The sequence below is a fragment of the Gobio gobio genome (assembly GCF_949357685.1).
Source record: "Gobio gobio genome assembly, chromosome: 2".
NCBI classification, from domain to species: domain Eukaryota; kingdom Metazoa; phylum Chordata; class Actinopteri; order Cypriniformes; family Gobionidae; genus Gobio; species Gobio gobio.
In genome coordinates this window covers 54,791,449-54,818,045 of record NC_137098.1, presented here as the reverse complement: position 1 = coordinate 54,818,045, position 26,597 = coordinate 54,791,449, and the positions used below count along the sequence as shown (strand labels likewise).

The following is a 26,597-nucleotide window of genomic DNA, read 5'->3' as shown; positions in this document are numbered from 1 at the left end:
CTTGTATATGGTGTTTGCATATAAATGTGTCTTTGTGTGTGGACACAAATACCCTACGTTGATAAAAATCCATTCATTTTTTAATCTTCAACAAGCCTAAATTCTCAATAATCAAGCCGTTTCAATTTTCTGAGCAATATGATGTCATTTTGAGGAACTAAAAGGGTTGTGTTACACAAACATTGAGGAATTTTAACCAAAGTATGTTACAGACTTTACATGAAAACCCTAAAGAATCATACTAACTTGTGGAAAATGGGCATCTGATAACCCCTGCATGCTGTGTCTGCGTGAGACTGTTGCTTACTTTACATAATACTGGACAGTATTTATTGTGAGTTTTTCAAATCCTGGCAATCAAATACGGTTTTAATGATGATTAAAATGTTAAACTGTAATACTAACCGTCGTAATTTGTAAAACTAAATCCAGCTTGGTGACCCCTAATGGAGGTTGTGACCTCCAGGTTGGAAATATTGCTTTATGTTAATGCATTCTACTCAATGGACACATACATTCATGATGCCTTGAAACATTGCAGCTCACCTGGTTTTGCAACAGAGCCTACGAATGAAAACGGTAACATAAAGAATGTTTGAGAAGCTATATACTCACACCTAGAAAATTAGATATCTGTTGTCTCAAAATTCCCGGGAAAATACCATACTTCCATATTCAGATACCTGTCATATATTTCAGAGAGCATATCCAGAGAAACAGACATATATAAATATGAAAAATGATAAAACATACAAAGAAATAGATTGATGCACATTCAACAGTCTGAACAGTAAGAGATTTATTAGAATATGACTCCAGTTACACTTGATTCACACAATACGCTTTAAACCTGAAATTATTTACAAGGTTCTACAGCGTGTAACTACACACAGTTCCTGTGTCGAAGGCGATGTAACCAGACATTCAGCCAATCAAAGAAAAGGTCACATTCAAATGCCCTAATTACTGATCAGGTCAATTAAAGAAATAGTTCACCCAAAAGTGACAATTCAAGTCATTATTTACTCATCATCATGCTATTCCAAACCCATATGCTGTTATTTTTTCCTGAAACACAAAACGTCTTGGTTACTGATGTAACCCCTTGTTCCCTAATGGAGGGAATGGAGATGTTATGTTGAAGACTGACAAATGGGGTCTTAGTTGGGAGCCCCAATCACCTCTGAGTTTTAGAAAAACGGCCAGTGGAATTGGTGAGTGGAATTTGCATGCCGAGCCCCTCCCCCCGTACATACAATTATATAAGATGGTGACAACATCCACTCATTCAGGTTTATGCTGAGGAGCCGAGACGGGGGTCCAGGCCATTCAGCGGTGGTTCAGGGTTTTGGCAGGAGAGACATAACGTCTCCGATCCCTCCATCAGGTAACAAGGGTAACATCAGTAACCAAGATGTTCCCTATCTGTCAGTCAAGTTCGATGTAATGTCGAAGACTGACAAATGGGTTCCCTATGGAAAGCACCACAACCACTGAACTGTGTTACGAGTGTTAGAAAGACAGATGCTGGCAAGCTGTAGTGTGCCCTTTTGGCAACTGCTCCCGTTAAGTCTGAGCTAGTCGTCGAGATAGTTTAGAATGCGAATGCCGACTTCCCTTAGCGGGCAAGGCCAGCCTCCACGACTTTGGTAAAGACGCGGGGAGACAGGGACAGCCCAAAGTGATAGACCTAGTACTGGTATGCCCAAACCTTGAAGGCAAACCAAAGAAACGGTCGGTGTCGAGGCAGAATCAAGACATGGAAGTACGCATCCTTCAGGTCGATCACTGGGAACCAATCTTGGGGACGAACGCAAGTGAGAATGCATTTCTGCGTTAGCATCTTGAGTGTGGTGTGACATTTACCTGGCTCCAAGGATCCCATGAGGGAGTAGCTAGAGATGCGTGAGGAGGCAACTTTTCCTCGAACCGTGACAAATGGGGCTTGGAATGAGGAAGCATAACGTCGCTCACTGCCAGACCACGCCCGGTATGACCCAGAGATTCTCCACTTGTTAGGAGTGGTACGTTAACCACTTCCTGATTCAGAGCAGCTCCCCTCATCTTTGGGCCACCCGCCTCCATAGACGTTTGGAGGGTTTAGCGGCCTGAGGGACAGCTGCGTCGCCTTCCTAAAGCGGCCCAACCATTGAGGTTGTGAGAGTGGAGGGGGCTGCAAAGTGGCTTGATTTACAGATCTCTCTACAAAATGCTGTCATATCATTTCAGGATTTAAAATATCAGCATATGGGTTTGGATTGACATGATGAGGGGGAAAAAATTACAGAAGCATCATTATTTGGTGAATTACCCATAAAAGTCTCTGAGTATAACATTGCAAAACTATGTAATAGGGATGTTTTTATTGTAAAAAAACTCTCAAGAACTCTCAAGAACAATTGTAAGATCAAAAGTAGTAGTTGTAAATTCTCGCATTTAGAATGTATTATTCTATTAATGTCATTCTTATCTGCAAATTACATTTCTCTTAAAGATGCAGTGTGTAATTTTTATGGCACTAGTGGTACCAAACAGGTTTCCCAAACACTCCTATGTGTACTTTTCAGTGCAAACATTCTACAAATTGTTTACTTCTGGTTCTACTTAGTCAAGTTCCTAAACGTAATTCAGGGAGGAGCGAGCCCATCTAATCTTCCAATCAACAGTCAACAGCCAGAGTATATAAACAGCTGCTTACCTCTCCTCAGTCTCAGCTGTTCCAGCATCCCACCACCTCCCCAAACTCCACCTTAATCTTAGGTATCAGAGCTCGAGTTGAAGCTGCTTCATCGAGCCCCTCACCAGTGGACAACAAAGCCAAATAAGTTTAACCTAATATCTTAAGATTACATGGGCAAACAAACTCGTTAAATACAGGATAAAAGTATAGTAACATTGAGGAAAAAAATTACACACTCCACCTTTAAATGTCATGGAACCTATATGCTGTGATACAACAGACTATAAAGACAGACCATTGATTTTTGTAGGGGTAAGAAATGCGTTGTTATGCTATTAGCATACAGAGGCCATAGAGCGCTGAAGTGATGTATTTTTATGTGCCAACCCGGAAGTTTGCATCACCCTGGTTCCCTCGACAAAAAAACCCAAAATTATTTTCTCAAAATAAGAAGAAAATAAGCTCTGTGACCAACAAAAGTTTATGATTCTTACACATGTTGTTCAAGATTATCTTCACAAATGATCACAATTTTTAGGAATTTTGAAGCCTAAATACAATCGGCAGAAGTAAAAAGCTAAACGTAGGCCATAAACACATCACCACGGTCGCAAGACTTTATCATCACCACCATTAAGCTTCCATCAACTCTTGGAAAAGTTGGAAAGTTTGAGTTAGAAGATTTTGCAATAGCGGGATTATAAACACAATGAGGCTGTAAAAGTGGACTAGTGAGTAGATGAGATTACCTGTTCAGCATGATAATGTTTACCCCGACAACCTCTATAGTCCCATACCACTTATTATCGACCACTCTTTTCAAGACACATAAAAGCTTAAAAAAAACAAGAGGGGTATTACAGGTGTATTTTATGTCATAGAATAAAATGTGAAAATATCTTGTGTTAACCACAGACCTTATTTCACGCCTTTAACCAAAAACCTATTCAAAAAACCGATGGAACAATGGACGATGGAACTGGAAGTGCAAAAATGCAAACTCTTTTCCGGGTTTTAGGACTCATTCCTGCAGCACTCTATCTCTATGACATTCAAAGATTGTGATAAAAGAAAAACCTGCACTTATTAGTTGGAACAATATTTTTTTTTTATGTTTTTGCTCAGGTTTTGTTCCAAAACCTAGTGAGCTGATTACACAGATAGTATTTACATATGCACTAGATCAGTCACTAAATTTCTATTTCAGTTAGGATTCTGCCTTAGAAGGTAGCTGACTATGTAGGCGGTAGACAAGCAAGGCAGCTCATTAGTTTTGGAGCAGAATCTGAGTGTAACAGCTGAAATATTGTTTCTGACTAATAGGCGGTTTTCCCTCATGGTCCTACAGCTTGACTTCTCAGAAGTATCACTCCTACTATGAGTGTACAAAATGTCGAAAGTGAACATCATTAAGGGAAGTTCACAGTTTTCATTGTCAGGTCCAAACATTTGACTTTCAGAGAAAAACTGAGCTAGTTGAAATTGATTTGGCAATTCAAGTATATTACGATTAGTTATGATATAACAAGGCAAAGAATGATCACAATCAAATAGAAAGCAGCTATGTGATATAGTTGATTTTGAAGTTCTGTACTAGCACATGAATACAGAACAAATCCGAAGGAAATAAAGTTACGTGTCACTGTTCAAACAATATGAATAAACATCATTAACAGAGTAATTTTACTGTTCTCACAATGTACAATTGAAACCTCTCCCATTAAGGAATAATTCACCAAAAATATTTAGTTCTGTCATTATTTTCTCACCCTCAGATCTGAGGAACATAAAAGGAAACTTTTGGAGGGATTTTAAGCAAATAATTTTTTTTCTAAGAAATTTCAGTAGTCTGGACTCTAGATGCATATTTGTGCTTGTTAGTGCTTATTCGCTGAAAATGTTTCACAAACCATTTAATTTGCACATCATATGGACTACTTTCATTGTGTTTGAGAATGCAGCCATTGAATGGAAAAGCACAACAACAACATAAATTACCATAAAAGCAGACATGTACAACATGAGGGTGAGTATATAATGACAGAATTAAAATTTTTGAGTGAACTATTCAGTTCAGATGTGGTCTCATTGAATTCACACATGAATTATATTTCAGCTATCTGAATATATATTCCTTATAAAAAGGCATTGCACAAGCCCAAACATTCCAATGATTTCCAAAGATAAATCTAACTCATTCTTTAAAACATTCTGTCGGTGTATTCATTGAAAAATAACTCTCGTTAAAATTCTCGTAATCATAGTAAAGTAAAAAATAGAATGCGCATAAACATAAAGCTTTCCCATTAGTTTCTATTGCAATACCAGAAGGGAAAAAAAAAACATACATAAAACGTATCAGTACATTATATTTTGGACTATAAAACAAGGGTGCATCTGAGCCTTTAAGCAAGGCCATCTACTACATAACAAATAATTTATTCAAGTTATGAATATTGATTACCGTAAATAAAAAAGACAAACGTCACATTGCAATCCTTAACTCTTTGTTGTAATATATTTCAATTGACATTCCAAGAAAGTCTAAGGCCGGTGGCTGAAATCAGACAAAACTTTAGATATTACAGACCTCCATGAATGAAGTCCCATGTTTGTCCCAGCGTCTGTGCAAAGCCAGTAAATAATACAGTGATACAAACACCATCCGACAGAAAAACAGAAACCTCAAGACTTCATGGTGCAAATGGGCACTACGATCACCAGTATCACAGTGCAGGCGGCCGCAGCGATCAGCGCGCCAATTTTACACGCCTTTGCTCTGCGAAACTCTGCCTCCTTGCGCTTGAGCAACGAATCGTAACCCGGCGTGTAGATGTCCTCCATCCAGTACTCCAGGTTGTTGGGGTTGAGTGACTCCTGGACCTGCAGGAGAACAGAAAATGTGAGAGGTTCTGCAAAGGAAAGCATCTGTGCAGAGCAGACCGTGATTGTGCCGAGGTCTAGACTGTGAAATGAAGGCTGTGGAAGATGAATAGAGCTCTTGTCCACTCGGCACACTAACTGCAGACAGATTACTGAAGCAACACATTTTGTCGAGATGGAATTTTTCATCAAATTGCCATTTTAATTGAATATATGGTGAGCGAGTGAGGGGGAAATGAGAGAGGAAAGGGTGCAACGGCACACGGTTCAGGATGAGAAAGAGATGCTCAGGTATGACAGCAAGAAAAATGGAAACAGTCAGACAAAAATAGCCAAAGCAGCTGAAAGGGGAACAAAACAACATTTGAACATTTTCTGAAGAAAACATGGATGGTGTTTGTCTGTCATGATGCTAGGGTGTTTTGAGTGGTTGTCATTACATTACTATGTGGTTGCTAAGTTGTTCTAATTCTATTTTAGTGTGTTATGTAGTTGCTATGGTGTTCCGGTAAGTTGCTAGGATGTTGCTAGCAAGTTTGTACACCATTCAGAGTTGAACTGAGGTAGTAAACAGGCATAGGCTACGGTCTTGAAATGTACAGTTCACACAGTAACTTACAGTAATGTCTCAAATACTGTATGTATGTGCAACGAGAATCAAGCCTGTATTCTCTTACTAGTAACCATAGCGACAGTGATCAAAAGAGATATCAAATTGGACACAGAGTCCAATTGAGCCGCAAGTTTATCCATCAAATCTTCATTAACCGACAGCAGCTTCAATGTAAACATACGCTAGCCGGTTAACCGCTGCACTCACGTCTCGCATCTTTGGCAGTGTCTCGGGCAAGACACAGCATTTGAGTCTCGCATAACACAAAATTGATGGGAGCCACCGGAGAACAGTGACTGGATCTAAAACCTTCAGATGACACAAAGCTCATATCTCATATCTGTTACCGAAAGTGAAACCACACACGAAACCCCTTAGCAGAGTGGGTCTCTCGCAGAGTATGACATTACATTCACACAGCACAAATATTTTAGAGAATGTGGTTGTGAGTCCTGAATATGTACGAGTGTGAGTTTGGTTATAGAATGCGTTGTCACTCCCGTATATTACCATACTGTGTGTGAACTTAACTGGATTAAAGACTCAAATACAGGACTGACAACCGTATTCTGTTGCTGTGTGAAGATAGATAGATAGATAGATAGATAGATAGATAGATAGATAGATAGATAGATAGATAGATAGATAGATAGATAGATAGATAGATAGATAGATAGATAGATAGATAGATAGATAGATAGATAGATAGATAGATAGATAGATAGATAGATAGATAGATAGATAGATAGATAGATAGATAGATTTCAAGAGTCAGAGTCAAAGCTAATGAGCAAGAAGTCATATTTTGAAATCTTGCTGCAGGCCTGCAATTAAGGTAGAGCTAAATATACAGTAATTTCAGGGATCAGCAGATACATTTCCATCTTTGTTTTCATGTTTTTCAGTAAGAGTATTCCAGCAGCAGTTAGCAGCTCTATAATAACACAATTTAGCTGTAAAAATAATATAAATATAAAGAAAATATAAAATCTCGGGATAAACTGAGACTAAAAGATAAGTCTAATCAATATGGCATTTTAACACATCTATCTAATGTCAAGAGTACATGCTCTGCCACAGATGATGCCATCTTCAATGTCCCTATAACTGTCCTTCAGGGACTTTTGCACCCAAAGTGTGTTAAATGTTGCCATTTTTCACACGTGGATTGCTTCTAAATATCAGACGGCATAAATTTCAGCAATGACTGGCAGCAGGACGCTGTCACTGATGACAGTTTCCTCTGCTACAGTGAGCACGTATACAACTTCATGCACACTGATGGTATTAGCCGTCTCGGTCTCCAATAAGCTCAGAGTAATCTTGTATCAATCAGTGAGCAAGAAAGATAATCCGATTTTCTCTTGTAAAAAAAAAAGAAAGAAAAACACTTCAGAATTTCATAGTGAAGGGAAATAGCAATCATGAGTTTTAAAGGTGACCAAATTTGCTGTTTTTTTGTTGTTTTTTTTGTATATTATAGCCGACTGCTAATGTGCAAATGCTACCTGATAAGTGAAGCGTAATTTCGGGAGGAGTACGCCCATCTAATCTTCCAATTAATACCAAGGTATAAAACCAGCAGCTTACCTCTTCCCGTTGTTAGTTCTTGCAGCATTACTCCTCCTCCCCTGCGCCTCCTTTTTTGTACAATTTTGCCTGTTATAGGGTATAATATCCTCTCAGAGCCCCTTCATAGCAGACAGCAAGCCAAATACCACTTTCACAGAGATTATATGGGCACACAAACTCGTGAAATTATTAAAAAGCATTTCAGTTACATTTTTGATATTAAATTATTATAGCTTAACATTATCTTAAAATAGACATTGTCTATTTTCTGGACACACAATCAGTGATATAGAGACTAATTAAACCATAACAGAGCTGGCTTGTAAAGTTCCAGGGAATAAACACTAATGTTAGTTTGGAAATAATGCATTTTTAGAGATGAATACTCAACAGTACACAACTCTCCTGGGAGAAACATGTGATTAATTGTCTTATAAAAATCCCTCTTTGTAATTGCTATGGCAACAAAACTTCTACTTTAAGTCACCTAATGGACCGTTCACAGGACGCTTTCTTGTGTTCAGTCTGCACTGGTTTCAAATTGATGGTATATGTTAACACACACTTCACAGACTTTTTTTTTTTTTTTGGAGTGTTCAGCTTCCCATACAGCTCATAAATAAAGAAGACAAAGAAGAAAGTGTGCTTTCAGATTTGGTTCGACTGCCTGGGTCCGAATCTGAGTTTGATTGCTCCCTCCTCCCCTGCCCAGTTGGATTGTGTTCACATTATATTATTTGGGTCCGAACCGCAGTACGTTTATGCTGTCAAAGCAGCAGCTGTTTACCCATTGCTTGGTAACGGCAACGCAGGAGAAGACGGCAAAATGCATAGCGCTAGTTTTCTTTTGTTATGTTTTCAAAGGTTTTGCACCCAGGACATAAAGGCACTTGCGTCTATCAGCCACAAATGTACAGCAAATAAACTTGTGATTCGATTCAAGATTCAAGATTCAAGAGTTTTATTTGTCACATACACAGTTATATACACAATATACAACTGGCAGTGAAATGTAAACAGGTCCGCTCCATGGACAGTGCAAATAACAGTTACAAGAAATTAAAATAGAAATAGAATAAAATTAGAATAAAAAGTATTAACATAAGTAGAATTATAAATAAATCAAGTAAAAGATAAAAATAGGAAATAAGATAAAAAAAAAAAAAAAAAAAAAAAAAAAAGTGGATATGATAAGTGAGATAAACTGTAGACTTAGAAATAAGTGGTTAACATAAATATATATATATGTATATATAAAGAAGTATAATGTGCAAGGTTTATTACAGGTTGTTACGCAGTAACAATAGGAAAGTAAAGTGCAGTGCAATGGCAGTATGTGGATGTTAATGTTTAAACTGGATGTTTATGTGTGTGCGGGGGTGAAGTGAAGTCACGTGACTGAGTTCAGGAGTCTGATGGCCTGGGGGAAGAAACTCCTCCTGAGTCTTTCAGTCTTTGCCATCAGGCTACGGAAGCGCTTACCAGATGGCAGCAGGGTGAAGTGAGAGTTTGCAGGGTGATTAATGTCTCTGATGATTTTAGTAGCTCTACCTCTGCAGCGTTTGGTGTAGATGTCCTGCAGAGACGGGAGAGCTGAGCCTGAGATGCGCTCGGATAAGCGCACCACTCTTTGCAGGGCTTTGGAATCGTGACTGGTGCTGTTCCCGTACCACGCTGTGATGCACTGAGTCAGGACACTTTCTATCGCCCCTCGATAGAAAGTTTTCAGGATGGCTGGTGAAACCCTGAATTTCCTCAGCTGGCGCAGGTGGTACAGTCTTTGCCTGGATTTTTTCACCTGTGTCTGGATGTGTGTAGTCCAGGTCAGATCCTCGGAGATGTTCACACCCAGGTATTTGAAGCTGCTCACTCTCTCTACCGGTGTCCCGCTGATCATGAGAGGGGAGTATGACCGATGCTGTCTCTTCCTGAAGTCCACAATCAGTTCTTTGGTCTTGTTAACATTCAGAGAGAGACAGTTGTCCTGGCACCATGATGTCAGTTGCTCCACTTCGTCCAAGTATGCCGTCTCATTGTTGTTGGAGATGAGACCCAGGACAACAGTATCATCAGCAAACTTGATGATCGAGGTGGAGCTGTGTGTGGACAAACAGTCATGGGTGTAGAGAGAGTAGAGCAGGGGACTCAGCACACAGCCCTGTGGAGCTCCAACACTCAGGGTGATGGAGGTGGAGGTGAACTGGCCTACTCTCACCGCCTGGGGTCTGCCAGTGAGGAAATCTTCAATCCAGAGGCAGAGAGAAGAATTCAGGCCTAGATCCAGGAGTTTGTGTGTTAGCTTAATGGGAACTATGGTGTTAAAGGCTGAGCTATAGTCAATAAATAGCAGCCTGACATAGTTCCCACTTTTGCTGTCGATGTGAGTGAGGCAGGAGTGAAGGACGTGAGAAATGGCATCTTCAGTCGATCTATTGGGACGATAGGCAAACTGAAGAGGGTCCAAAGTGTCAGGAATGGAGGAGCAAATGTTGTTTTTAATGAGTCTCTCAAAGACCTTCATGACTAAAGATGTGAGAGCCACTGGACGATAGTCATTTAGGCAAGAGGGTTTACTGATCTTAGGTACAGGGATGATGGAGGATCGTTTGAAGGAGGTGGGGACAACAGATGTAGCAAGGGACTCGTTAAATATGGATGTAAAGAGCCCTGCGAGCTGATCAGCACAGGACCGCAGAACACGACCTGAAATACCATCCGGCCCAGCAGCTTTCCAGCTTTCCTGATTCTTTCCTGATTCTGATCTTGATTCAATATCGATTTACTTGGCTAAATATCAGGTACACTAGATCCTACAATACATGTACATTTTTCTCAGGGAAACCAATCTCTCTCAAATAAAACAATCAGCTGGTATTATTAATAAAGTACCCTTGTGGTGAAAATCACGTTTGTGTTATGTTGTTTATATGTCTGAGTTTTTAATATACTTTAAAGGTCCCATGGCATGAAATTTTCATTTTATGAGGTTTTTCAACATTAATATGAGTTCCCCTAGCCTGAATATTGTCCCCAACTGGCTAGAAACTTTGATCGGTGTAAACCGAGTTCTGGTTGTCTTTCTCTGCCTTTGAGAAAATGACAGCTCAGAAGAGATGATCTTGAATTCTCCTGTTATGACGTCATAACAGGAACAGTTACCTCCCTTTCCTCCGCCCAGAGAATCTGGCAAGCCCATTCGAGCGGCATATTTGTTTGTCCTCGAGAGTGAATACTGGCAGTTTCTCAGTGTTTGGATGTACAAATGAAAACAGAAGTTTTTTTTCCTTTTCTTTCTGATCTGTGATCAGTGATTTCTGATGTGTAGCTAATTATTCAAGTTCACACAGAACGTCTCGGTTACGGATGTAACCCTCGTTCCCTGAGGAGGGAACGGAGACGTAACGTTAGTGACTAACGAATGGGGGTTTCGCTTAGAAGCCTATCAACTTAAAAAAAACGCCCAATGGCGTGCCAATGCCATGGGGCATGCGGAATTTGCATACGTAACTCCGCCTCACCGCGTGAGTATATAAGGAAGTAAGTGGCAATATCGCATTATGTTACCTGCTTGAGGAGCCAAGACTGAACTCCTGCGTTCCAGGTAGCACAGCTGATGTGGCAAAGGGACGTTACGTCTCCGTTCCCTCCTCAGGGAACGAGGGTTACATCCGTAACCGAGACGTTCCCTTTCGTTCAGTCACTACGACGTAACGTTAGTGACTAACGAATGGGGGTCCCAATATAATCCCGCAGCTGTCTCAGCTGTCTTCCAGTGCCCTGCGTAAGTGTGAGTACCCTGTCGTAAGACTAATACGGACGAAGGACTCCCACTTAACACAGGAATACCAAGGTACACTGGGAAGCATATCCCAGTGAGGGAATGCCAAAATGCCTACCCGTGGGGAGGACTTAAGAGACACATATGACCCGCTAAGGGCTGCATATGGAAGATCTCTAGGGTACCAGCCGAAGGTGGATTTTTAACCCTAGGGGTGGCGGGGACACGCCAAGGGAAGAAACCCGCTCACTGCGGAGACTTACGGTGAAAAACACATGTGGGGGTCGCCGGAGGGAACCATGCACATGGGGCACCTGGCCGGACATGAGGGTCTGGGCTCGAAAGGGCAGACAGAACTTATGTCGGCGTCGACAGTGCTGGAGGAGCTCAGGGCTCTCGGGGAGCTCACCTGAGGAAATATCGCACGTATCCAGTCCGTGGAGTGGAGTGGCGAGCAAGCGAAGACACCTGAGCCTGGCCCATCACCGGCCCCTCGGGGGGGCGAGTACATAGTCGGACACTGGCTCCACTCGGAGATTGTAGAATCTGGCGAATGTGTTGGGTGTCGCCCAGCCTGCAGCTCTGCAGATGACTGCTAGCGAGGCGCCATGCGCTAGAGCCCAAGAGGAGGCCACACTCCAGGTGGAGTATGCCTTCACACCAAGGGGACATGGTCGACCTTGCTGCTGGTAAGCCAAAGCAATGGTGTCCACTATCCAGTGAGACAGCCTTTGCTTTGAGAGAGCACTTCCCTTCCGCTCTCCACCATAACAGACAAAGAGCTGGACTGAGGTCCTGAAACACTGCGTCATGTCTACGTAGGCGCGGAGGGCGCGTACTGGACAGAGCAATGCCAAGGCTGGGTCTGCCTCCTCCAAAGGCAGCGCTTGCAGGTTCACCACCTGGTCCTTAAACGGAGTGGTGGGAACCTTGGGCACATATCCAGGCCGGGGTCTCAGGATCACGTGAGAGTTAGCCGGCCCGAATTCCAGGCACGCTTTGTCAACCGAAAATGCCTGCAGGTCCCCGACCCTCTTAACTGAGGCCAATGCGGTCAGCAGAGCCGTCTTCATAGACAGGAACTTAATATCAACCGACCGCAAAGGCTCAAAGGGAGGTCTCTGCAGAGCAGTTAACACTACTGCAAGGTCCCAAGAGGGTACGAGAGGAGAGCGAGGAGGATTCAGTCTCCTGGCTCCCCTCAGGAACCTGATGACCAGGTCGTGCTGACTTACCTTTTTGTTCTCCAAGAGATCGTGGTGGGCAGATATTGCAGCCACATATACTTTGAGGGTGGAGGGAGACAGCCTTCGCTCCAGCCCCTCTTGGAGAAACTCAAGCACGGACCCGATCGGGCATTTCCAGGGGTCTTCTTGGCGGGAAGAGCACCAGGTGACGAAGAGGTTCCACTTCAACGCATAGGCATGCCGAGTGGACTCTGCCCTAGCGGAAGTGATGGTGGCGACCACCGTAGGTGGTAGGCCACTCAAACCTGCCGCGCCCCGTCTAGGAGCCACACGTGGAGGCTCCAGAGGTCGGGACGTGGGTGCCAAAGGGTGCCCCGTCTCTGAGTAAGGAGGTCCGGTCTCAGAGGAATAGGCCAGGGAGGGGCTGTCGCAAGGAGTACGAGTTCGGGGAACCAGGTCCGGCCGTGCCAGTACGGGGCGACCAAAAGGACCTGCTCCTTGTCCTCCCTGATCTTGCACAGGAGCTGTGCGAGTAGGCTCACTGGGGGGAACGCATATTTGCGTAGGCCCCGCGGCCAGCTGTGCGCCAGTGCATCCGTGCCGAGCGTGCCCTCGGTCAGGGAATAATACAGGCTGCAGTGGGAAGAGTCGAGGGAGGCAAACAGATCTACCCGTGCGTCGCCGAAATGTTCCCAAATCAGCTGAACCGTCCGGGGATGGAGTCTCCATTCTCCCGGGAGAGGCTGAAACCGCGAGAGCTCGTCGGCTGCGTGGTTCAGGACTCCCGGAATATGGACAGCACGAAGGGACCTCAGGCACTTCTGACTCCATAGAATGAGATGGCGGGCAAGTTGAGACATACGGCGGGAGCGTAGACCGCCCTGGTGGTTGATGTACGCTACTACGGCCGTGTTGTCTGTCCGGACAAGTACATGTTGGTCCTTCAGCAGCGCTCGGAAGCGGTGCAGGGCGAAACGTACTGCCAGCAACTCGAGGCAATTGACATGCAGGAGGCGCTGGGGTCCTGTCCAGGAGCCCGCGGCTGCTTGTCCATTGCACATGGCACCCCAGCCCGTGGCAGAGGCATCCGTCGATACGACAACATGCCTGGACACTCGTTCTAAGGGCACACCGGCCCGGAGAAAACTGAGGTTCGACCACGGGGTGAGCGTCTGTAGGCAGGCCCGAGTCACTTCGATCCGGAGCGTGCCAGACTGCCATGCCCATCTCGGGACTCGATCGCGAAGCCAGTGCTGAAGCGGTCTCATATGAAGCAATCCGAGCGGCGTTACCGCGGCTGCAGATGCCATATGCCCCAGGAGCCTCTGAAATAGTTTCAGTGGAACCGCACTCTTGCTCTTGATTTGACGGAGGCAAGTCAGCAGAGACTGCGCGCGCTCGCTCGAAAGCTGCGCGTACATGGCGACCGAGTCGATCTCCATACCGAGAAAAGAGATCCTCTGCACAGGGCAAAGTTTGCTCTTTTCCCAGTTGACCCGAAGGCCCAGACGGGCTAAGTGGTGGAGAACCAGATCTCTGTGTCCGCAAACCTGCTCTCGAGAGTGGCCCAGTATGAGCCAGTCGTCGAGGTAGTTCAGGATGCGAACCCCGTGCTGCCGAAGGGGCGCAAGGGCTGCCTCGGCGATCTTCGTAAAGACGCGAGGGGACAGAGATAGCCCGAATGGGAGGACCGCGTCCTGATATGCCCTCCCCTCGAAAGCAAACCGTAGGAACGGTCTGTGTCGAGGAAGGATGGAGACATGAAAGTAGGCGTCCTTCAGGTCGATCGCTGCAAACCAATCGTGAGGACGAAGATGCGAAGGTCCAGGATTGGCCGTAACCCACCGGTTTTCTTGGGTACAATGAAGTAGGGGCTGTAGAACCCCGACTCCATCTCGGCTGGAGGGACAGGCTCGAACGCACCCTTCGCCAGCAGGGTGGCAATCTCCGCACGCATGACGGGGGCATGAGCCCCGGTCACGGTATAGCGGACTCCCCTGCCGCGCCTGACGGTCCGCGCGACCCAGCGGGACAGCCGTGGAAGCTGAAGCCAGGCTTTCAGGAACTGCACCAACGGGGGTCATACGGACGGTCGACGTACCCAGGGTGGGGCAGCGAGGCAGCGTTACCGGCCCGGACAGGGGAGGCTGTTGGGCGTCCCGGGGTCGGGGCACGGTTAACGGCTGCGTCCTGACAGAGGAGACCAGGGAAGGACGCACGTTCCACTGGGGTCTGCTCTGCCAGGGGGCTGGCGACAGAGAGGGATGCGAGTGGCGAGACCCGAGGGTGGCGCGCACTGTCATCACCGGTCTCTGGGTCCTCAGAGACAGGAACATGAGTTCTTTCCCAAGCGCTGCTAGCCCGGGGGCCAGCAGCGGAAGGATTTTCCCCCGGCCCTCCACCGGGGGAAGGAGAGGCCCTGCTACCATCCCCTGGGAAGAACTGGAACCCATCTCTGAGTTGTCCACCTCCAGCCTGGCGTTTAACCAGTCTGGGTTGACATCCTCAACCACCTCCACGGCGCGGCCCAGGTGAAGGCTGATGCTGGGGCCGGGCGGGAAGAGGGAGGGCGCCCTCGGCGGCGAGCGGACTGAGGCGACTGAGCCGGCGGCTGGTGCAGCAGCTGGCCGCCGGGGCAGTACGTGTTACAGCCTCAGTCTGTTCTGGGGCAGCCGAGAACTGTTGGGCGCAGTTCCGAGCCGCGCCGCCGAAGAGGCCAGCCTGGGATATGGGTGAGTTGAGGGGGCGGGCCCACTCAACGTCCTCCACATCACCAGGTAAGGCCAGGTGTTCTCCCGGACCACAGCTGTGGACATCGCCCGACCCAGGGAGCGTGTGGCCACCTTCACCGCCCGGGGGCGGGGTCAGTTGCGGCACGCAGCTCAATGAAGAGCCCTGGGTCGGCTCCACCCTTGTGCATGTGCAAAGGGGCGGCGGCCTGCCCGTAGCTCTGCGGGACCACGCCACCGAAGTAGACGAGCCCACAGGCTTTGGGAGGGTGCTTAGGACAGCCACACCACGCCACGTCAAAGCCCTCTGTGGACACCGTTGTGCGCAACAGAGAGTTTAACAGTGGGGGGGAGGGGGCCCCAGTGTACCCTAGGCCGCGGCCCCATCAAGGGCAGAGAAGGCGGAGGAGGCCACCAAACGGTCGCGGGAAGCACGGGAACTTCCGGGACCGCGTGATCTCCTCATGCACCCCGGGAGCGAAAGGCATTGGGGGCGGGGCCCAACAGCTGTCGGGTGCCGCCCCCAAAAACCAATCGCGCAACCACGAGCACCCACGACTGGGCGGAGTTCCACACCAGCGCGCGGCTCGCGGCTGCCCGAGATAACATGGCTGTCAACCTTAGGTCATATCAGGCAGTGCTGACACACCCGGAGGCGGAGCACAACCTAATCGTCATCCCCAAAGGACTCCAGCCCACCTTGGGATGCGGCGATCGACATCTCACTGCTATCCGGAGCGTGAACTGAACGAACGGGGCGTCAGAGACGGGCCGTAGATTCAATCCAACACTCGCGGGAGCGATGTGTAAGAGGGGGGCGTGGCCCGAGGAATGAACGTCGGGGTTCTTAATACCACAGCACCGCCCTCAGGTCACCCTGGCCACCAGCCAAAGTACCATCTCACTCGGGGACGGTAGATTGGGGTGTGGCAGAGGGGATTCTCTCTCCTCACGGAGATCATAGAGTCTCGACCGCGACATCGCGATGGTCACGCCCCCGCAATGGAAACGTGACACATCCGCAAACACTGCCCGAACGTGCTGAAGCCCAAACATGCTCGAGCAGTGAATGCGTCCATAGACAGCAGCGGAAAATCGATCGCACCCGGAAGTGCACGGGCGAGCCGTCTTGAAAAAGACGTGCCACGCGCAAGCTCTTTTTGTGAGAGGAAAGCCTCGCAGTCGATGCCGAAGCGCCCAGGGAAACACACACCAGCTGTCAAACGGACCACTGCGCAGATCAGCAGGCAGGAAGTATGCGATCACTGGAACGCGCCGTTACACCAACATCGACTGGAAGCAGCTCGTCTCGAAGAAGCTGACAGAGTCTCAGAAGGCTGTAGGAGTGAAGAGGTAGGTTCTCTTGGCTCCGAAAGCAGAACATAATGCAATATTGCCACGTACTTCCTTATATACTCACGCGGTGAGGCGGAGTTACGTATGCAAATTCCGCATGCCCCATGGCATTGGCACGCCATTGGGCGTTTTCTCTAAACTCGAAGTTGATAGGCTTCTAAGCGAAACCCCCATTCGTCAGTCACTAACGTTACGTCGTAGTGACTGAACGAAAGGGAACTTTATTATTCGTGCTGCGGCTTCTCTCTCTCCCGACACAGAACGGTGTTTTCGTGTTTTCTATCCTGTGAGTCAGTGTTTTTGTACGTCCTCGTCACATCTGTCTGTTCTAAAATGTGCATACAGTCGTGAGTTTCTGCTCAACATCGGCAGAGTCAGATCTTTAGAGATAAACCTCACGCACACCAAAGCTCTGGCTGCACTGACCGGTCGGCCTTCAACAACACGACCCCCAGTACTGCATCTGGCCCACAGCAGAGGCACCAAACGCGGCGCGAGATTAAGCAGAAGGGGGGTAAGTGTGAGCGTATCCGGGCTAGCCAGCCTAGCCCCACATTAAACTGGATTACATTCGATTACTGCCCTGTTGTGTCTTTTTTACTAAATGCGCGTCACTGACGCTTTTCATATGATAGGAAAATATCTAAAAATAATGCTATAATCAACACTTACTCGTAACTCGTTCATCTCAACAGCTGTAATGGTACATACATAAGGAGGAAGGCGGGCTCGGCGTGACTGGGACTCGTGTTTATTCAGAACTCTCAGATACAAACAAAATAAACTCGCGCTGACAGCGCTCTCATAACTCAGTACAATATCACTATAGTTAGCAATCTCTCCGTCTCTGGTCCATTGATGTCCGGTTCGCGAACGAATCGTTCTTTTGAACCGGTTCTTTTTAGTGAACCGGTTCTTTTTACTGAACGGGTCGAACTAGTTCACCAAATCGGACTGAATCGTTCTAAACGGTTCGCGTCTCGAGTCAGCGCTGATCCATCATTTACTAAAGTTACTAACTTTCTAACATGAGTGACAGTCCCTCCGACTAGAAATAAACTAATAACCTGAAGTATATGCTAGTAACTACAACAGTTCACTGAACTGAGACGTGCTGAGAGAACTGATGGTCTCTCTGGCAGACCGCAGGCTTGTACCTCGGCTCGTAGACCTCGTTAAACCACGCCCCCTCCGCTCATTTCAAATGCAAAGATGTCAGCCAATCACAACAGTGGGCGTTTTTACAGGGCATTCAGGGCATTCAGCCACAGGGCAAACATCAGAATAGAAAAAAAGCCTTTTATTTCTAAATTATGACATTTTATGATGTAAAAATCATACTAACAATATAAGTACACCTCAGAATACATTATAAAATAAAATAAAAAATCCATGCCTTGAGACCTTTAAGACAAACCATGTGAAAATTCAGTCAACACCATTGCCGAGTACTTTCTCCTAAAAAAATGCAGTGACCCAAAGAGAGTATAAAAAACGCAGTTTGAAATCGCTGGTGATTCTGACGTCACAAATTACCTTGTATCCAATCACATCAACGTGTGGATCTCTGAGCTGGGGAGTGAGTGAAGGTGGGGCAAATTTGCATATTTATAGAACCGAGTTTACTAAATAAGGCAATGGTGTAGAGTGACATAAGATATTTTAATGCATGAAGCATTTTTTTAAGGAAAAAAAAAGTTTAAATATGTCATTTTGGGGATCAAATATGACTACAGGGGGGAAATTAACAACTCATCCTTATACAATCAACATAATGCCGTTTTAGAATAATGTTATAATATTTTTTTAAATTATATGAGTAAAAATGTAATACATATGTAATATAGTGCACTCATTTGCTAACTAACATGCTATATGGTCATTGGTAGGCTTTACATGACACAAGCTTTTTTATGTATGCTTGCAACATTATGTGGCAAAAAAAAACGTACCAAACAAACCAAAAAAAAAAAAAACAGCAATTTAAATAATTTCAGGGGACAAGATCAACAGAAAAAAGTAGGACCGAAAAAAAAGAAATGGCTAATTGAAAATGCAAATGAATGCAAATCATTTTAATTACCTCATGTTATATTTTTTTGTACAATTGCATCCATTCTGCACAAATCCAGAAAACTATTTGCTTTGTCATGGTTCAAATATGCTGTGCTGGGTCACTAAGAATCACTGGTACGTAGCATTGCTCGAGCTCTGTTCTGTCTTTTTGACATTTTCTGTCTGTTTTGTGCTCCTCTCATGCTATGGTTGGGTGAGCAGGCCATCAGAAAACCTACAGCCCTAGCAAATGGGCAAAAAGAGAGAGACACCCCTGGTTCTAGCCAATTTTTCATGCACTGGGGTGAACATGTAACACAGATTTGATGCAAAGATGTAGGGCACATTTCACATCCTGCTGCGGACGTTGCACAAGCCAATGAAGATTCTTTTTCTGTTCTATCTGTTTTATTTTTCTTCTCATACATAGAACAAGAACAGCTAGTTTTAAAGCCATCATTTGCTTTTGTCCATTCAAATCCAACATCACTCTGGAGAGAGTCAATAAAATAGAGCATAGATTATGGTATTGTATGAAAGAAGCTTTCTGAGTGCTTTCTGAGTAAAAAAGCCTTTTTATTGTGAGCCCCCCTCTATCAATTGCATGCGATTATGTCTGGAGATAGTGAAGAAAGATAAACATTGTATGATACAGACAACCAGAAGACTTAGTATAAAACAAGTACACAACAGAAGGTTTTAAAAGTCAACATGAATAAAAATTGACCCTTTTTACTTTCCTAATACATGTTCCGGGTACATGTATAAATAAATAAAAACATACTTTTTCAACTTTCAACTACTTGTTCTTTTTTATTCTAGTCTAAAAGAGGCCAGCTAGTAATTGCTGTGCGAGTAAACCTCACTCCTCTGATCTGAAGAGATGCTCTAGTGACTGCCGCAGACGCGTGTTCGAGTCCTGCTTGGAGCGGGGTGGTTCAAACAGGAGTGGTTACATTGGTGCCGTGACCTGGATGGGAGTGAGGTTTAGGGGGGTGAGTATCATGGAGGCCAGCTAGTAGTTGCTGTGCGAGTAAACCTCACTTTTCTTATCTCAAGAGACGCTCTAGCGACTGATGTTAGAGGTTGCAGCCTTTAGCCTCATTGTTAGAGCGTCCCACTCTAATGCCGGCAGACCAGGGTTCGAGTCCCGCTTAGAGTGGGTGGTTCGAACAGGAGGGGTTACATTAGTATGTAACTTTACTTTTATGGGAAGTACGATTCATTTTTCTGAATCTCAACCAACAGATTCAAAAAACTATTCGAAAACAAAAACAAATCTTTTACGTTTCATCATGGCATATTACATGCCTCTCATTCTCTCTGATACATCCCAAATTGTATGTATATGTAAAAATGATTTGCTTTTCTTAAGTTCTATTAATAAGAATCTTTATTTTAATTTGATGTAGCAATGAATCTTTATAAAGTTCATAAATATGTAATTCATAGTTTTCAGTCACGTGACTGGCGTGGAGACCTCTCATGAATCCTCGAGCAATGCCAAGTGTGCCGTCCTCTATGATGAATTATGATTTGTTTGTGAAATTGTTTGTGCACTGATTTCACACACAAATCCGTGCGTAAGCATCCTTTGTGAATAAGACCCACTGATATTAAAAGATAAAATTCAGTATACACACCTAATTGATGATGCATACTATATACACATGCGAGCAGATGGGCCCAGAATATGAAGCCTTTTTTTCACTCTCTTACTTCATTAGTACTAAGAACAAACCTGGTCAAAATTAGTGGTGGGCAAAGGAGGAAAGCCTTTTGCCCTCCAGGTGGGCGTTCCTGTAAGGGAATGTCTATGTCTATGAATTAGACATTAAACAATCCAAAATTTTGTTAACATAATACACCTAAAACTTTTTTTTTTTTCATGTTTTAATTACATTGTAAAGTTATAAACAAACGTCCTTATTTTCATATTAAACAATTCTCGGTTAAATGAGTCAGTGAGCTGTTTTCTCTAGAAGCTCTCAGACTGATGCAGTCCAATTTGTGGATTATCATTGTTTGTGAATCAGAACCATTAAAAACCTTTTTTTCAGGCTTCTGATTGGCCAACATGGCCTTTGACAGCGATTCATAACGTGTTTTTGCATTTTCATGTGGACGCAATTTTTTTTTCAAGGGAAGGAGGAAAATCTCAGTTTATAAAAATACCTGTGTACGTGTGGACTAGGCCTTAAAGGTCCCATGGCATGGCATTTTTCTATTATTTTATAGTGTTCTTATATTGTTAGTATGATTTTTAAATCATAAAATGTCATAATTTAGAAATAAAAGGCATTTTGTCTATACTGCTGTTTGCCCTGTGGCTGACTGCCCTGTTTCAAGAGGCGTGTCTGCTGTGAGACTTCAGTAAAAACGCCCACTGTTGTGATTGGCTGACATCTTTGCATTTGAAATGAGCGGAGGGGGCGTGGTTTAACAAGGTCTAAGACGCACGAGCTGCTGCCAGAGAGACGGATGGACCTGAGTTCACTTCACATCGGTTCTCAGCATGTCTCAGTTCAGGGTGAACTGTTGTAGTTAATAGAATATACTTCAGGTTATTAGTTTATTTCTTGTCGGAGGGGCTGTCACTCATGTCAGAAAGTTAGTAACTTTAGTAAATTATGGATCAGCGCTGACTCGAGACGCGAACCGTTTAGAACGATTCAGTCCGATTTAGTGTTGTTTTCGTCAACGAAAAGTATGACTAAATATCGTCGTCAACGAACCTTTATAACGTGACGAAAACGAGACGAGACGCAACGTAAATGCTGGTCATGTGACGATGACGAATAAAAACGAGACTAAATGTGGTTCACAAAATAAAAACTATGCTAAAATGTCTCTTCATTTTCGTTGACGAAAATGAGACGAGACGAAAAGTCGTGTTTTTATTTTGCAGTATTTCTGTGCGTCTCAATCAGGGGCTGCATCAGGTCTCACTGCGCAGACGCAGGCCACATCACTCTCTTCAAATCCCACTCGCGCGGCGTCTCCGGTGAGTGAACGGGTCCGATGGCCGGCCAGTCGGGGTTCGTAAGCCCTATTCGGACGGTAATTGTTTGTCCTGCGGTTGTAAGGTGTCTTATTATTTACAGGAGCTAGTCAGTGATTTTATTGTCGTCTTAATGCAGAATATCAGTGTTTTTCTCCCACCACCCGTGTAAAAATCTCCGGCCGAATTACCTAACTGAATTACTGTTTGACAAACACCAAGGTCGTGTGGTGCCGTCTGAATCCACATCTCTGAGTTTTCAATCACTTCAGAATTCACGGTTTATATCCTTTTTGGCCACTGCAGAGCACCGTGCGGTTGTGCTTCGCTGTTATTTTGATGCATTTTAAAGATCTAGACTTGTATTACTGAAATATTGGTAAGTATTTACAAGAGCAAGATATTTCATCACCGCTCAAACAAAGAAAGAAAGAAAAGCACGTAAACATTTGAAATGTGCCGTTATAACGGCAGCAATTATATATGTTAAAATAACCGCAGCATTATGAATACCTCATAAGCGAATAAGAGGCTATATTCACTTATTTCCACTAATTTCCATGTGGAATAAAATTACATCCTTTATTTTGAGATAAAATACAAGACAGAAAAACATTTTAACTATAATGTGGGTCTAATTTTAAACATAAATAATTAAATAATAATTTGGATATTATTTTCCTATTAAATTAAATATGCAATTATTCTTATTAAGACATTTGGAAAAACTTTTATTACATTGAAGTGGAAAATAAAACGGGTGTTGTGGAAATTGATGGGGAGAAATGTGGCCACAAAAATCACAGGAAAAAACACCACAAACCTTAAGAGACATCTCAATGTTTTTATTTATTTTATTTAAATGTATGTGTGTGTACTTGTTTAGTTGGTAAAATAAATATGTTGTAACTTCAAATCAGAGCGTCTTCCGTGTCTGGAATGGATGTATTCTTGAGTCTATAAGGTAACAATAATATAATAAGATAACATTGTTTGAAATGGGTTTGGCTAAAAGAATATTTTGGTTTTGTCTATAATACGTACTTATACTATATTGACTGGGTTAAATAGAATTGCATTACTAAAAAGAGACTAAAATACAATTTTCATAGACTAAAACTTGACTAAAATGTCATTAGTTTTCGTCGACTAAAACTAGACGAAAATAGTCATAGATAATTCTGACTAAAATAAGACTAAAATGCTCAGACTTTTATCGACTAAAACTTGACTAGACTAAAAAGAGTATGACTATGACTAAAACTAATAAAAACTAAAATGACTGCTTGACACAAAGACTAGACTAAAACTAAAATGAAAACAGGCCGCCAAAAACAACACTAGTCCGATTTGGTGAACTGGTTCGGTTCACTAAAAAGAACCGATTCAAAAGAATGATTCGTTCGCGAACCGGACATCACGGAGACGGAGCGATTGCTAACAAAGTTATTTATAGTAACTACTGAGTTGTGAGAGCGCTGTCTGTCAGCGCGAGTTTATTGTGTTTGTATCTGAGAGTTCTGAATAAACCCGAGTCCCAGTCACGCCGAGTCCGTCTTCATCATTATTCTACCAACTTTGTAACACATGCAATGTACCATTACAGCGAGATGAACGAGTTAGTAAGTTTGATTAAAGCATTATTTCTAGATATGTTCCAATCATATGAAACGCGTCAGTGACGCGCATTGAGTAACTTACACAGCGCAAACAAAGACACAACAGCAGTAATCGAATGTAATCCAGTTTTTTACCCTCACGCTTACCCCCCTTCTGCTTAATCTCATGCCGCGTTTGGTGCCTCCGCTGTGGGCCAGATGCATTACTGGGGGTCGGGGATGTTGAAGGCCGAGCTTCGGCGTGCGTGAGGTTTATCTCTAAAGATGTGGCTCTGCCGATGTTAAGCAGAAACTCCCGACTGTATGCACATTTAAGAACAGATAGACGCGACGAGGACGCACAAAAACACTGACTCACAAGATAGAAAACACGAAAACACCGTTCTGTCGGGAGAGAGAGAAGCCGCAGTGTGTGCACGAATAATTGAGAATGAGGAGATACGTCATGGTCGTGGGCGGAGTCTGGCCCGTACACCATTCCGGGATCCGACGCTATCGGTTGCCAGGGGTAACATTGTAAGAGCGAAACAGAGATCAGAGCAGGAAAGACGGCTCGAGGAATTATCATCGCGGCGTTTAAGCGGAGAAATTACGAGAAAACTTGAAATGGAGAAGAAGAGGTCTCGTACAGGGAGAAACTTACTACCAGCGCCAAGCTGAGGTATTTAGAGAAGCTGATATCAAAAACGTTGACCCATACGAGCTGCCACGGCAGAACTCTTTACCACCTTGCACTGAAATGTTTCTATAAATATATTTCCTGTGCATTCTGAATAATAAATATATCTCCCCACTATCCTGCAGCAGTCCAGTGCTCGTCATCCTTAGCAGTGTTTTTCTCTTACTGATCATATTTTGTACCTGTTGAGTTTATATTTTTAAATTAATTTGACTAAAAATTTAAATGATCGTTTGTGTGCGCTGGTGCTTTTATTCCAGCCTTCTTGAGTAGAATGAATGCTCGGTACGTGCTTTAAATGGATGTAATGTTAACCATGTTAAATATTGAATTAATCTTAAACAGTGATGCACAGTAGAGGAAAATGACAGTCAACTAGGCCTACCTTGAATATTAATTAAGCGTTTTGGGCATAAACATGTTTATAGCATACAGTAAAATGACCGACAATGAAAAATGACAGAATAGTGATCAACATGTTTAATACAAATAAATAAAGGTTCGTATTGATCAAGTGTCTCACACTTCAGCATCGCGCTCACTAGTTAAGACCATGACTGACACCCTGTGGTGAAATAATGGCGTACGTTTACCAGCCGCTGCTTTCTCAGATCGGCTTGGGTGGATTAAAACTTAATGTTCAGTTGAGTTTGGAAAACTATGTACATAGTAATCATCAGAATATCTCTTCTCCAGTCTCTGTCCGAATTCATTACCTGGCGGGCAGACCCCCAAAATGGCGGAAGGGGGGCGGGGCGCTGTGTCGTGACGACATCTCCTCATTCTCAATAAATAATTAGCTACACATCAGAAATCACTGATCACCAGAGGTGTCAAAAGTATCCACATTCATTACTCAAGTAGAAGTATAGATACTAGGGTTTAAAAAGACTTCTGTAGAAGTTGAAGTATCAACTCAAGCGTTTTACTCAAGTAAAAGTGTAAAAGTACTGGTTGCAAAACTACTTAAAGTATAAAAGTAAAAGTAATGTAAGGGGAAAAAATGCCATTAAAGGGGTAGTTCACCCAAAAATGAAAATTCTGTCATCATTTACTCACCCTCAAGTTGTTCCAAACCTGTATGAGTTTCTTTGTTCTGAAGATATTTTGAAGAATGTTTGTAATCAAGCAGAGAGAGAGCAACCATTGACTGCCATAGTAGGGGAAAAATGCTATGGCTGTCAATGGTTGCTCTATCTGCTTGGTTACAAACATTCTTCTAATTATCTTCAGAACAAAGAAACTCATACCGGTTGGAACAACCTGAGGGTGAGTAAATGATGACAGAATTTTCATTTTTGGGTGAAGTATCCCTTTAAGGACAAAAGATTAGGCCGCGCCACAGTGCATACCCCACCTCCTCAAAAAACATTTTTCTAAAGGCCAAAATGACTATAATGTTATATTAAAAGGTTAATGTTGAAAATTTGTAGATGCACTATGCGTTTCAGCCGCATATATTCCCATTGAAAATGAACGCATTTTAGGACAATGCAAATACATTAAAGAACCATATGTGTACTACTGAGCATTAACGTGTTTCATGGAGCGGAAGATTTGATGACTAGTTGCCTATAAATATTGTAAAGGTGCAAAAAGTCAAAATTCAGAGGCATGTTATCAATAACCATTATTTGAATGTGTGATCAGTTGCCAGATTGGGTCGAAGATTTCCAGCCCAAAAACTCACCAAATGAACATTTATATATTTAAAAAACAGTTATTGATAACATGCCTCTGAATTTTGACTTTTTGCACCTTTACAATACTTATAGGCAACTAAGTTAGTCACTCCAAGAAAAAGAAAAAAACTTTAACTGTCAAAATAATGTGATATCATTTTATTGGCATACAAATCATGTTTGATAAGTAAGTTACCATTTTATCTCCTTAAAACATAACATTGATGATTTAAAAAAAAATCTATTTCCCAGTAAAACGGATCAAATATGACTATATAGTATATGTCCTGGTAGAAACTGTCAAAACGTCTATCCCTCAGAAAAACACATGCATCATTTTCAATGTCAACAGTAAGAAGCCAATTTATGTGCAAAAAGTGCCTAATAGGCCTATAGAGATTTGGAAAAAGCAATGTAATTAACAGACATTTCACACGTTAATGCACACACCACTGCCAAAATGCGTAATTCATTGATACTGTACAATAATCTGCCAACAAAAAACAACAATGCGCTTACCTTTGTGTTGCACTTTGCTTTGATAAAACTACAGCATTTCTTTCGTGAAGTACATGGCACATAAACTTAGCACAGTCAAAACGGATTAATCGTTGATTTTAACATCTTTCAGCAGCTGTCGGTGTTGCTAGTTGCAGATGTCCTGAGTGTGTATATGATGATGGACAGGAGTCACGGTTATATTTATAAAGAGTCCTCGATTCACAGGTGTAATTCACGTTTGAGAGTTGAGTCACTCTCCCAC

The 26,597-nt window shown here is 43.6% G+C and overlaps 1 protein-coding gene across 1 annotated transcript in view; it reads right to left on the bottom strand.

Annotated features, from left to right (window-relative positions):
• Window positions 1-5,365: 5,365 nt before the first annotated feature.
• Window positions 5,366-26,597, bottom strand: part of minar1 (membrane integral NOTCH2 associated receptor 1) — a gene marked incomplete at both ends in the record, with an annotated part of 38,553 nt that continues 17,321 nt past the window's right edge. Inside the window, one exon of the mRNA XM_079808806.1 lies at window positions 5,366-5,563. Coding sequence (XP_079664932.1) covers window positions 5,366-5,563 — 198 coding nt within the window. The remainder of the gene's footprint in view (window positions 5,564-26,597) is intronic.